The following is a 12,399-nucleotide window of genomic DNA, read 5'->3' as shown; positions in this document are numbered from 1 at the left end:
CTCCTGGCTGGATGTTCCAAGCAGGAAAGGGCTCTCCTGGGAAAGACAGTCCCCAGCAGCCCGACCTGCTCCTGGGGCTGCTGGGGCTGCATCAGCTTGTCCTCTGCTCGCCTCTGTCCTGTAGGACACGGTTTTTAGGAGCAGAATTGGTGGTTACAGGTCCCTCGCTCCCCAAAATATTACATTCTTGCGATCACCCTGCTCACACGCCCTCTCCGCAGCAGCAGCTGCCTCCCATGGGGAGGAAGAGGCTTCTCCTCCCCCTCTGCCTGTTGGTGCAGGTACGGGGGGGGAACGCAGGGTCCCAGGGGGGCAGCTTCAAACGGAGGCAGCCCCGGCTGCTGGTGCATGAGGGTGCCTCGCTCAGGCAGTAGCCAGGGTGGGAGGTTGGAGGTCAGAGGAGGGTCAGGTTTTTGACACGCACTACAGCGACACAGTGGTTAAAATTAGCCCGCAGAGAGGAAACTGGCAGCATTGTGGAAGAGCAGAAGTTTCCTCTCACGGCAGCCTGGCCGCACGCCGCTGCCAGCCCTCCGCTCGCCACGGCATCGCTCCGTCCGGGCCACGCACCGCCGCTGGCATGGCGGGGCGACGAGCCGCTCTCCGCCAGGCCCGGGCATTGGTACCGCACGGCGTGAGCGCGCACGGGGAGAGCAGGCAGCCTCCCTGGCTGCGAGGCGCCTGGCTGAGTCACCTCTACGGGGTCTGGCCCTCTCCTCGGCTTCGGGACCCCAGTCCTGGGAGCCTGCGGGGACCCTTTTGGGGTGGGGGTCTCTGAGGCTGCTTTGCTCTGTACGAGCAGAGCAAAACCAGGGTGGTTTGGGGGAGCAGGAGGAACTCGGGCATCAACGTGCCCTTTGTCTCTGGAGCTTGTAGCACTTCCAGCCCCTGTTTGCTGACTTTCTCCCTATAAATCCGCTGCTTTCCGGGGGTGATGCCGGTCAGCAGGAAGCAGCAGGGGAGAGCTCTGCAGGTGCGGAGCCCCGCTGCGAGGGGACGGGGTCTGAGCCGAGGCCAGTCGTGGTGGCGGCGCCAGCAGAGGCTGTGCCGTGCAGGACGGGGCCGCGGAGGCACTGGGCTCCCGCACTCTGGAAACTCCATTTGAGAGCCTCGTAAATTGGATAATTATCCGAGCTATTGAGTTTCCTTCTGGACAGATCCGTCCCAGCCTCCCTGGCGGGGCTCCCCAGTTGGTCTGTGAGATGGGCCCGTGGGACGGGGCTGTGCTGGAGACGAGGAGGGGCTCCGCCTTTCTCAAATGCCCCCGCTTGCCCACTCTTGCACCTGCATCCCTCCCCAGCCTTCGGGGGGGCGGGCGGAGATCCTGGCGATGGAGCCAAACCGAAACAGTAAGGAGAGACCATATCATTCATCTCTCACACTTCAGCAGGACTTCCCCCCGTTAGGTGGGGCTGGGCAGGGGGCTGGCTGCCCCCTGGCAGCCCCGCGGCCCTGGGGTGCACAGAGGGGGGAGGACAGGACATGGATCGGTGCTGACTTCGTCTGCCTCCTTTTCCCTGGGGACAGTGGGCTCCAAGGCATGGGCAAACCCCTTCTGTTCCTGTTCAGAAGAAGAGGGGCACCCTGGCCATCCCTGCGGTGCTGTGTGGTGCCACCCGCATCCCACCAGGCCTTCTAGCCCCAGATGCTTCCCTCTGGCCGTTGCCCATCTGCCTCCCCTTTACACTGACTTTGTTTTCCTTTCCCTCTCCCCAACCCCCTCGTCCTCACCCCATAGGTTATTGCAGCCGACTGCAAGAGGGTCACAGTTCTGAAGTATTTCCTGGAAGCCCTTTGTGGACAAGAAGAGCCTTTGCTGGCATTCAAGGGTGGAAAATATGTGTCAGTGGCACCCGTCCCAGACGCCATGGGAAAGGAAATGGGAAGCCAAGAGGGAAAACAACTGGAAGATCAGGTACCGTGCGGGAAGAGCGCGCCTCGGTGAAGGAAGAATCACCCCTGTGGGGCCCAGCCTCTGCCTGCCCTGCAGCTCCCGCTATTTATAGCCGGCAGAGCTGCGTGTGCATTTTATGGGGGGAGGCACAGGGGGGGCAAATGGTGCACAGCCCTTGTCTCCCGAGTGTAGTTCACTCGTGCCCTTTCCTGCCAGTCCAGCCCGCCTGCCTCTATCTCGCATGCTGCTATGAGTTCCAGATGCTGCTTTTTCATACCCGAAGCGGGGGGGAGCTTTAATAACGTGCAGCGCCGCGGCCCCGGGAGAGGAGGTGGGCGAGGGGGTGTCAGGGTTCAGCTTCAGGATCAAGTTTATAGCCGTGGAGCTCGTTGCAGCGGAGGCCTGAGCTCCAGCCTCCAGCACACGTACAGGAAGAGCTGACATTGGCGCCCCGTCCCTCCCCTGCCTCTCACATCCTGATGTGATTAAGGAATTCAACTCTTGTTTTTCTGCCCTTGCTTGTTCCTGTAGGCCTTGCTTCACTCCAGGCTCCGTGTGTGTGTTTAAGGGCCCTGCCAGCCGCTCTGCAGGTTGACTCTTTTCTTCTGTTTAATCTTGCAGTTGGAAAGGCCAGGGAAACAGGAGAGAGGGGCAGAGGCGTTGGGAGCAGGATGCTGGGTGGCCCAGCACTGCCCAGGCTGGCTCCGGGACCCCTCCCTGTGCCAGGGCCGGGCACTGCAGAGCCAGAGCGGGTATCGCCCCGTGCAGGGGACAGCACACCTCGCCTCTGCCAGCACTGCGTGGCCTGTGGGAGGCCCCAGGGGGCTGACAGCCAGAGGAGCCCAGAGCAAGAACACGCTCGGCACCCTCCTCATCCCAGCTCCAGCTGAGCAGGGGACAGGTTGTAGGTGATTTCTATGCACCAGGGCTCAGAGAAAAACCCCAGGCAGCAAGAGACGTCTCTGTAAGGTGGGAGACCAGGACCCTTGTCCTCTTCTGGAGGTGGTGCAGGAGCTTTTCAGGCTGACGCCGCCAAGAGCATGTGATATGGTGGGATCCTCAGTTTCCACGCAGTGTCACCACAAGGATGCTTCTGCTCCCTGGAGCATTCCTCTTGTTGGGTTGGCCCCTCAAATTTCTGCCACCAACAAACACGGGACGGAGGATAGCTCCCTCCTGCCCTGTCCCCAGAGTCTCTGCTCAGCTGTGGGAGCCTCTGCGTGAGCTGGTTGTGCAACCGTGGAGGTTCCTCCTTGGGCTCTGAGCACAAGGGAGCTTCCAGCTCGCCAGCGTGACCACCGCCAGCCTGGGCAAGCAGATCCCGACCCACTGCCACACATCTGCATCTGACACACGCTCTTCGCCGAGGCCCTTGCGCGATGCTGCCCCTCTGGCAGCATCCCCCCCATCCCCTGTGGTCCAGGCTGTCCTGGCAGAAGGAAGTGAGCCTGAGGGCTCCATCTTCCTCCTTCCCATGGCTTAAAAGTCACAAGGAGAGAAGAGTATGTGGTTCTGTGGCCAGGCGGGTATGTGGCCCTGGTGAAATGATTGACTATGCGACTGTGCACTGCTGGGGTCATTCTAAATTAAGACTGCGAACTCCTGCCCGAGTCCCTCCGGCTCATGTGTGCAGTGGCAGCTGGGCAGGGCAGGGAGTGTAGCGATGCTCTTAATCCCTCCAGGGATCCTCTTGTGCAGGATCCATCTTCTGCAGCCCTCTGGGGGCTCAGAGCAGGTCTTTCTGCCCAGGCACCGCCTGAGAGCTCTTCCCAGCCCCATCACAACCTTTGGCTTTTGTGCAGGGAAGGGGACATCGGTACCAGCAGGGCTTGGGAAGGCTCGTGGTCGCCGCGCTTGGGAGCAAGGGGGTCTGGGCGGGCCGAGGGGTCTGTCTGGGTCAGTGGCAGAGCCTCATTCGTGGGCAGCCCGTGCCTGCAGGCAGCTGCTGGCGGGACACGTTTTGAGGAACAGGGACCTGTGGTCTCCCCTTTGGGCAGGGAGAGCTGGGGAGAGCAGTGAAGCTGGGAGGGGAACCGTGTTGTAGCTGCTCCCCGGTTGGACACCAGCCACCACCTCCCACCCTCCTGTGCCCCAGAGATTTGGGTGTGTAGGGACAGACCAGCGCAGCATTCACCTGGGGTAGGATCAGCATGGCCCATTCCGGGGCCTCCAGTTCAAGCAGTGCAGGCGTACTGGGAAGGGTCTGCAGACCTCCTGGTGGGGAGAACCAGAGAGGGGTCTCTGGGAGAGGGTGAAGATGCAACATGGTCCAGAAGAGCCTGTGTGGGCAGGAGGTTGGAGAACCAGGGACCCTTCAGTTCAGGAAAGACAAGGTTCCTGGCCAGCAGGAGCATGGCAAAGGCAGACTAGAAGTAGGATGCAAATGTTAACAGAGGAAGTAATTAACCGTTGAAATGACTGACCTCAAGACGCAGTGGATTCTTCATCATGTGGGGCTTTAAAATCAAGATTGAGTGTCTCCTTCTAAAGCATCTCAGCTCATCTTCCAGCTCAGCTCTAAGTTTTGGGGTGGGTGCAGGCATCTCTCTGGCCTATTCAGAGGTCAAAATGGAGACGGGGAATGGGCTCTTTGGTCTCCTGCATTCATGGATTCAAGTTTCCTGTCAAGATGATCAGCTTGCGTGCCTAGCCTCGGATGAGGCGGCAGCCTTAGAGCAGCGTTGCGCAGCCCTGCTGCGGGCAGGTGGGGAGAAGCAGCATTTGCTCCAAGGGGCATGCAGCCTAAACAGCAGGGCAAAGCAGAGAGACAGGGAAACACCATGGGTTTATAGAACTGAAGCCTATAAAGCATCAGTGGCTCGCCCAGGGCTGTGGGAAGAGTTTTCTAAGGCAAGGGACTTTGATTTTAGAACAGAGCTTTAAGCAGGGCTGCTCCTGCCCTGCTGGGTCGCTGCCCTCCCTGCCCCGTTACCTCCTGTCTCACCTTGTCATTTCCTGGATGTTTACTATTTATTTATTTTCTTTGCTTCTTTTGGGCGTTTAGAAATAGTCGGTCACTGATCAGCGCGCGGTGACGGACCGTGCCTGGCGGGGATTTGTCTGCTGGAAGGGGGAGAGTCCCCGCCACCAACATCCCTTACAATGACTTCTCTCCTGTTTTTTTGTGTTTCTGCATTTCCTGGAAGAAGGAAGATGATGTGAGGATTGAGGCATTTGAAGATGATTCTGAGGCTGAAGGCAGCGGAGGAGAGATGGACATCAAGGAGCTCAGAGCCAAGAAGCAAGCCCTGGCCAGGAAAGTAGCTGAGCAGCAGCGCCGTCAAGACAAGATTCAGGTAGGACGGGCTGTGCGACTGCAGCGCCGGAGCTGGCAGAGGAGCTGAGTTGCTTTGGTGCATGGGCTGATCCTGCCTCACTGTGCCGGTGGTGCGCAGCCGTTTCCCTGCTGTGCTTCAGGACCAGCGGCCCCTCAGGGTGTCCCGAAGCACCTTGAACTTCTCTGAGACCCAGCAGCAAGCTTAGTTTTTGTCCTTTGGAAGGGCCAAGTGGGTGTTGCTGTCCCCACCCAGGGTAAGATCTGGCTTCCCAGGCCCTGAGATGAATGTTTCAGGGACTCCTGGGACCCTTGTGAAGCCAGACACAGCTCCGTGGAGCTGCCAGCACACCCAGGAGCCCTGGCAGGGCAGTGCTTTAGCCGATGGCTGTAGTGCAGCGTGTGCCAGGCAGCGAGCTGTCCCCCTGCCCAGGACAGACGCTCTGTGGCAGCGAGGTTCGGCAAGAAATCAGCTTTCCTGTGCAGCGGGGCACAGGCAGACAGGGGAGGGTGGGACGCGAACGGCAGAGTTCATGTGGGAGCCAGCGGCAGGAAAAATAGTCTGCGAATGGCTGCGGCAGCCAGAGCACCGCTTGCAAAGTGTTGCCATCGTTATGGGGACAAACAGACGGGACGCAGGTGATGCTGTCCTGGCCCTGGCCTGATCTGAGCATGTTTCGCAGTGGGCGTTGGTGGAGTAAACTGGTCGGACGGGGAGCAGACGCCCGGCCGTGCACACTGTTGCTTTAAGAGCAATCTCACATGCATGGCTGTTGGCTGCCTCGTTGCTCGCAACCCCTCTTCCTCCAGCCTCGCAGCCCAGATGAGGATTTCTCAGCAGAGGAAAAATTCTCCCTGGCTCCCCTCCCCCTCACCTCCGCCCTCTCTAATGCCCAGGGCCCTTCACTTCCATAATTCTTCATTTTCCAGCCTTGAACGTAAGCCAGACACATCTGTCTGGCCATATGCGTGAACTCTGCAGTGTGTGCCGAGGTGGTTGTAAAACAGGGCTGCTGAAGGCCCTACTGGGAGAGCGTGCACATGTGTACCCTCCGGCTACTGGCGCCGGGCCCAGAACCACTGCGCTTCGCTTTTCCAAACCCACCCCAACCTTTCAGATTTCGCCTTTTTTCTTTTTTCATTTGAATTTTTGAGCAATTCATATCAAGGCGAAGGTAGAAGTTGCGCCGGGAGGGAGGGGCCGCCCCCGCAAGCGAGTCCATTATTGTTGGCAGGTACCTGGGTCACATTAATACAAGGAGGAAGAAAGCAGCAGCGAACGAGTGAGAGATTGGAGAGATGGGCTGTAAATTAAAGCGGCCTGAAGCCTTCCAGCCTCCCAGGGTTGTTAAGCGGGAGGTGTAAGTAAATTCCCCACTTCCCACTGCCTTGTACAGACACAGCAAACAGGAACTGCACATGTTCGGGGAGGGCAGCGTGCAGCAGATCCCGGCCCCGGCGACTAGCCCAGCTGCAGCAGGGCCCCCCGGGACGGCCACTGCCCATTCTGCAGGGAGAGTGGGGGCTGCCTGATGTTGTCAGGGGCTTTCTCCCCCCGGCGTGCTCCTCCCTTCCTCCCCAGCCGTGCTGGGGCTGATGCTCGCAGGCAGAGAGAGGTCAAAACGAGGGTGTGGGCAGCTTCAGGGGCTGCACAGCTGAGAGCTGAGGTGCAGTTGGAGTCTGAAGGCGTGGGGTGGAGGAGAAGTCCTTGGGGCTTCGGTGAAGTTATCCAGCCCGTAGCTAGCTGGGAACAGCCTGGAGCAGAACATGTGTGCAGGCCCCGGTCCTCTCCCTGCGCTGGTACTGACCACGCCAGAGGAGCAGAGGAGCTCGGGTGGGAAGCGCTGCCTGGGGAGGCCAGGTCGGAGCCAGCTCAGCATCTACCCCCTCTGCTTTCCCTCTCTTGGCCTGTGATCCTTGACCTTTCTGATCCTCCCAAGAGATTTTGTACTTCCTGGGACCTGGGAACCTTCTGCCTTCCCTGTAACAGCCTGCTTCTCTCATTCAGTGCTCACCTAGGGAGTTCATGCCTCGGCTGCTCTCCGAGTCCCCCTTTCATTATCCTGGGGACAAGCCATAGCTCCACGTATTCATCCGAGTCCCGCAGATGCGGCTCATGCCTCGGCGCAGCTGAGAGCCTCGGCTCTCCACGCACGGCCCTGTGGCTGTGCCTGCACAGTGGTGGGGACTCGGGTCCAGAGAGCCCAGGTGCCACCGCTGCCTCGGTAAGAGTCTGTGATGATGTGGGCAGGGACCCAGCGTTCGAGGCAAAGCCTTCATCTCTTGGCCATTTGTTTTATTTCTCTGTATTTTAACATTCCCAGCCCTGAGTTTTCCCTGCTCCCTCACGCTGCATCCCTTGGCAGGGCGCTCTGGCCCAGAGGGAAGCTTCTCGCAGCTAAATTCACTGCCCTCTCCCCAGCAGGTCTCTTTGCGCTATCCCTGCCTTCGCTGTGCTCCCCACACTTTACCGCCCAGCTCTCCTGCTGCTGGAGACCATCCGCCTGACGTTTGTCCCAAGGTCACTGCTGCTGGTTACCCACCCTGCCTCGGCTGGCGGAGCAGCCCTGCGGGTCCAGCCAGCGCTGGGGTCGCATTTACACCTCGAGGGGGATTTGGGCTTCGCTGCGCTCCTGCGGCCCCTGCCCTGGCTGGGTGTGTGACGGACTGTGGCTCGGGCTGCTGGGGGAGTACAGGCAGGGTAAATGGCAAACGGGAGCAGGAGAGCTCAGCTCCGTTCCCCTGCACGAGCTTGGTCCCCAAAACCACCACTCTGAGGGGGGAAGGTAGGCCAGAGTGGGGTTAGGTCGTAGGCTCTTGTGTGCCTGGGTGGCCGTGGTTGCAAGGAGGCAGCCCTTTGCTGCCTGGCCTTGGTTACAGGTTGGCTGCTGCTGGCTCCTCCGCCAGCCTGCCTCTGCCCTCACCGCTTGCCCAGACTGGGACGGAGCCGCCTGCCAGCCCCGTGTCACAGGCTGGTGACCGCAGCGATGCGTCGGGATGAGGTGAAAGACCAGGCACGTACCTGGGTGCCGTCCAGACATTTGGAGGGACGAGAAGCCAGGCAGGCAGGTGGACAAGAGGAGGCGGCAGCGGCGCTGCCGGGGCAGGCAGCATTCTCTGGCAGGGCTGTGTGTCCCCGGCCAGCGGCGGGTCCTGCAGCGCGCTCCCAGCCGCCCACGCCGCTTGGCCAGGCCCTCGGTCCGTGCTGTTCAGCGTCCCCTGTCCTTTGTGCCGCCGCTGTGCGCTGGGAGCGGTCGAGTTTCCTGACCGGTTGAAAACATCCCACCTGAAACATAACAGGCTCTTCCTCTGGATGCTGCTATTGTTTTGCTCAGCATTACAGAAGCAGCTTAACCGGGGCGGCCAATTATGACATGTCTTCCCAAAATAGCCGCTCTCCTGTCCCTTCTGAGCCCACGGAACGGCCGCCCCCTTAAGATGCAGCCGCTCCTTTGTGGCGGTAGTGTGAGTAAGTGGCTAAATATAGCCGTATCCCATTCACGCTCTTCTCGGCGCGCAGGAACAATGCTGCGGGTGCACACGCGCCGACACGCACCTGCCTGGGAGCGGGTGCCTGCTGGCTGCGGAAGACGCACACCCACCCACGGCGGCTCCGCCACGGCGGCGGCCCCGGTTTGCTACCAGGCACGGGGCACGTTTACTCCTGAGGAAGACGCTGGAGACGAACCTTGGGAGGAGGAAGCCCTGGAGCAGAGACTAGAGAGGCATTGTTCTCGGCCCTGGAAAATCCACCTCCGATCCCCGCGGAGCACGTGGGGCTGGAAGGGGCAGCGGCACCGGGTTTCCTCGCAGTTGGAGAGCAGGTCGGGGCAGGAGAGGTGGCAGCAGGATGGTGACAGCCCATCCGTCCTGGCAGAGCAGTGTAACCCCGTATGACCCATCCCAAAGGCGGCGGGGCGGTCGTCTCTGCCCGGATTTGGCTCCAGGTCTCTCTGCCAGCCCGGCACCGCGGGCAGAGGAGCTCTGGGGTCCGTGTTTGGAGCCCGGGGGGCCCGGTGGGGAGCCCCCTCCTAGTCTGTGCTTGGGGCGGAGACCCTCAGGTCTCCCCCCCCGGCACCCTGCAGAAATAGCACCTGATGGCCTGGCTCTTAGGGGACGGGTCCCCAGTTCACGTTGGAAGCCCTCGGCCGGGCAGCAGCTTCCGGGGAATCCCCCAGGTGATCCCAGCTGATGGATGAGCTGGGAATTTGGGACCGTGTGTGCAGGAGTGTCTGATCTCAGTGCTGCCACCAGCTGGGGCAGCCGGGGGAGCCACCTCCGGCTCCGGCCCAGCTCCTGGGAGAAGCCCCCATGGCCAGAGCGGGAGGCCGGGCGGGGGGCTGTGGGTGGGAGCAGCTCTGACTGCCGCAGCGTGCGGGTGCAGCAGGCGGGAGAGGGGGAGCTGGCTGGCCCCGGGGGGAGCAGAGAGGCCCCAGTCTCAGAGCCCCCCTGCCACATCCACCACTGCAGACTCACTCTGCCATGGGGATGTGCAGCGTGTTTAACCCCAATAAGACACGACTTGAATCCAACTGCCCTAAAGCACTTGGGCCAGGGCGAGGCTGTGCCTCCGCTGTTTTAACCACGCCAGTCTCCCCAGGGTCTTCTGCAAACCCCACCTCCTGGCAGGGCACGCAGGCCACCGCCTCCCTGTCCCCACATCGGGGAAACTGAGGCACAGTGAGACCGGCAGCTCGTTTGTGGCCGTGGTGGCAGCACAGAAGCCCGGCCCCAGACACGGGCATCCCGATCCGCATCCCCGCGCTCTCCTTCCTCCCCACAGGACCGTGCCCCACGCACCGCACAAGGGTTAACGTGGTGCTTGCCTCCCTGGTTCCCCGCACATGGGCTCCCTTTCATCTCTGGCGCGGGGCCAGCCAGCGTCCCCATGAATCACAGGCCACTCCTCTCCCCCCCGAAACCCCTTGGCCAGAGGCTTCTGCAGCCTTTTACTCACACAAACAAAAATAAATCTCGCTGCCGGCCTCTGAACTCTGCAAAGGCGAGTTTCCCTCTGGCTCCCCGAGCGGCCCGGAGCTGTGCGCGGGGACTTGGCACGCTCCCCGCCGACCTCGCTCTTTCACTCCCGGCGCATCCTGTGTCCTTCTCTCACCGGGCGGCCCGGCAAGCGGAATGGGACGTGACGGCCGGCACAGGCGTTGTTCGCAGCTGCCAGGAATCGGCCGGGTATGGCCTGCGAAGGCCGCCGGGGCAAATGCCACACACGAGGGTACTGCCCCCCCTGCCGCCGTCACCCCCGCGCCCCTCAGCTGGAGGGGTAGGTGAGCTTCCCGCTCGCGCCACGCTCCCGAGGTCGCCTGCGTGGACCGCGACAAGCCCTGGGGTCGGGGAGCCGTATCGGGGTGCGCAGGCGGGGTCCCCTCCTACCACTCGCCCTTGCTCATATACGAGTGCCGTCACCCGTCGGAGGCTGCGTGGTTTCACCCCCCCCACCTTCCTGCAAGTTCGGGGCCGTCGGCCTCTTTGGCCACCGCACAAGGGACGTGCTGCTTTGCTCTGGGTCTCTGCGTTGGCTGACGGGGCAGCCAACCTGTCTCCCCATGGCAGGTGGAGCTCAGCAGGGCCTGGTGCCTCCTAGGGACGAGCATCTTCTCCCGCACCCCCAAACCGTGGGGAGAAACCCCACCTGCCGCCTTCCTCCCAGCGAGGAGGCAGTGGCGGTGGCAGCGCCGTGCCAGGGTTGCAAACACAGGGTTCCCGTGCCGCCAGGGAGTGCCAACACCTCCCCAGGTGAAGGCAGAGCGCAGGCAGGGATGGCACCCGGCATGTGGCTGGCCACGGCAGCATCCGTACAGGGACGCTGGTGCCATTGTAGGTGCCCCCGCGCGATGGGGGACGCGTATCTTCGCGCTGTGAGGCCAGCTCAGTGCTGCCGTGCAGCAGACGGGGCTTGGTGCGCTCCCCGCTCTGCCCATCTCCCCTCCGGGTCGATGGGAGCTGCAGCCCCGGGACCACGAGGCGGGTGGGAGGCACGTTGTGAGGTTATGGTTGCTGCCTTGCCTGGAGACACTTGTGGGAGGTGGCAGCATCAAGTCGCCTTGATTTAGAGCCAGATGACAACACTTGGAAATGGATTTAAAAACCACTACTTTCCATGGCCACTGCTGGCCCGTGCAGCTCGTCGTTCCAGGGTGCCGCCGAGGCTTCGGCGTGACTGCGGGAGGGTTCGGAGCCTCACCCCAGGCAGGGGGAGCTCCCCCTAACATTGGGCAGAACGGGGTCGGCGGCCGCCTCCTGTCCCCGGGGCGCGTCGTGTGGGTGCGAGCCCGCTGTCGCAGGGTTTGCATAGTGGATGTGTTCCACAGCAGTGCTGCTGTGCTCCGTGGGTGACCAGTTCCTATTAGAGGCAACAAACATCAGCGAGTCCAGGGAAGCTATTTTTAAGTAGAGGAAGCACTAGAATAGCATCCTGAGTTTTTTAAGCCTGTGACTTACTAAAGAGCTCAAGTCCTTCGATAGCGTCGAAAGTAATATGTGAGCTCTTGGGTCCCATTTTGGCAACTGGCATTGTCCAGAGGCCCAGGTGCAACCCCGCAGGGTTGTTAGTAAGGCCCAGCAGACCCTTCCCATGTATGTGTGAGCACCTCTGGTCTCCAGTGGCTGCAAAGGGCTCAGCCGAGGACAGTGCTGTGGGTTTCCAGGGCTAGGACCCACCTGGTTTTCCAGCTGTATGGAGTCAGAAAAGGCAAGGGACGTGTGGGAGTTGGTGAGACAGTGAGTGAGATACTCGGCCAAGCATCCCCACCCCACAGACCTCCCCTCCTGCTGCCTGCTCGGGTTCCCTCTGTTAGGTTGCTGTTGGCAGGACTTGTGTGACCCGAACTGGTTCGTTTTGGCTGTTGTCACCTTGAGCTGTTGCTGTCTGGAGTCCCAGAACCCGCTTCCTCCAGCCTGCTTTTCTCTCCACTGTTCTGTATCGGGGTCGGTCTCTTGTCACCAGTGCAGACAGAGCTGGCAACTGCCAGCCCCATATTGTCCCACAAACAGGACAATTCCCAAAACACTTCCATTTTCAAGGCTGGTCCCAGCTGTTCTCCCCAGAGCCTGGACAGGGCTGTTCTCCCAGGACAGCGCTCTCTTGGAGGCGCTCGCCATCCCACTCACATGTGCGCTGCGGACCTGCAAGAGTTGGTGTTCGCGGTGTGCAGGTGGGATGGACGCAGCCTCCTGTCAGTCCCCTTCACATGATGCCCTTGCTGCGGGAGGTGTG

The 12,399-nt window shown here is 61.3% G+C and overlaps 1 protein-coding gene across 2 annotated transcripts in view; it reads left to right on the top strand.

Moving 5' to 3' along the window:
- The window catches only part of SMG6 (SMG6 nonsense mediated mRNA decay factor), a 115,818-nt gene that overhangs the window by 95,228 nt on the left and 8,191 nt on the right, over positions 1–12,399 (top strand). Inside the window, exons 14-15 of one of the 2 annotated variants that reach the window (XM_064468107.1) lie at positions 1,739–1,915; positions 5,044–5,190. In XM_064468107.1, coding sequence (XP_064324177.1) covers positions 1,739–1,915; positions 5,044–5,190 — 324 coding nt within the window. Of the gene's footprint in view, positions 1–1,738; positions 1,916–5,040; positions 5,191–12,399 lie in introns of both variants that reach the window. The other variant, XM_064468105.1, reaches the window with a different exon arrangement.

Source organism: Phalacrocorax carbo, chromosome 17 (genome assembly GCF_963921805.1).
Source record: "Phalacrocorax carbo chromosome 17, bPhaCar2.1, whole genome shotgun sequence".
NCBI lineage: Eukaryota > Metazoa > Chordata > Aves > Suliformes > Phalacrocoracidae > Phalacrocorax > Phalacrocorax carbo.
Note: the sequence above shows the minus strand (reverse complement) of the source record. Positions and strands in the feature narration are given on the sequence as shown.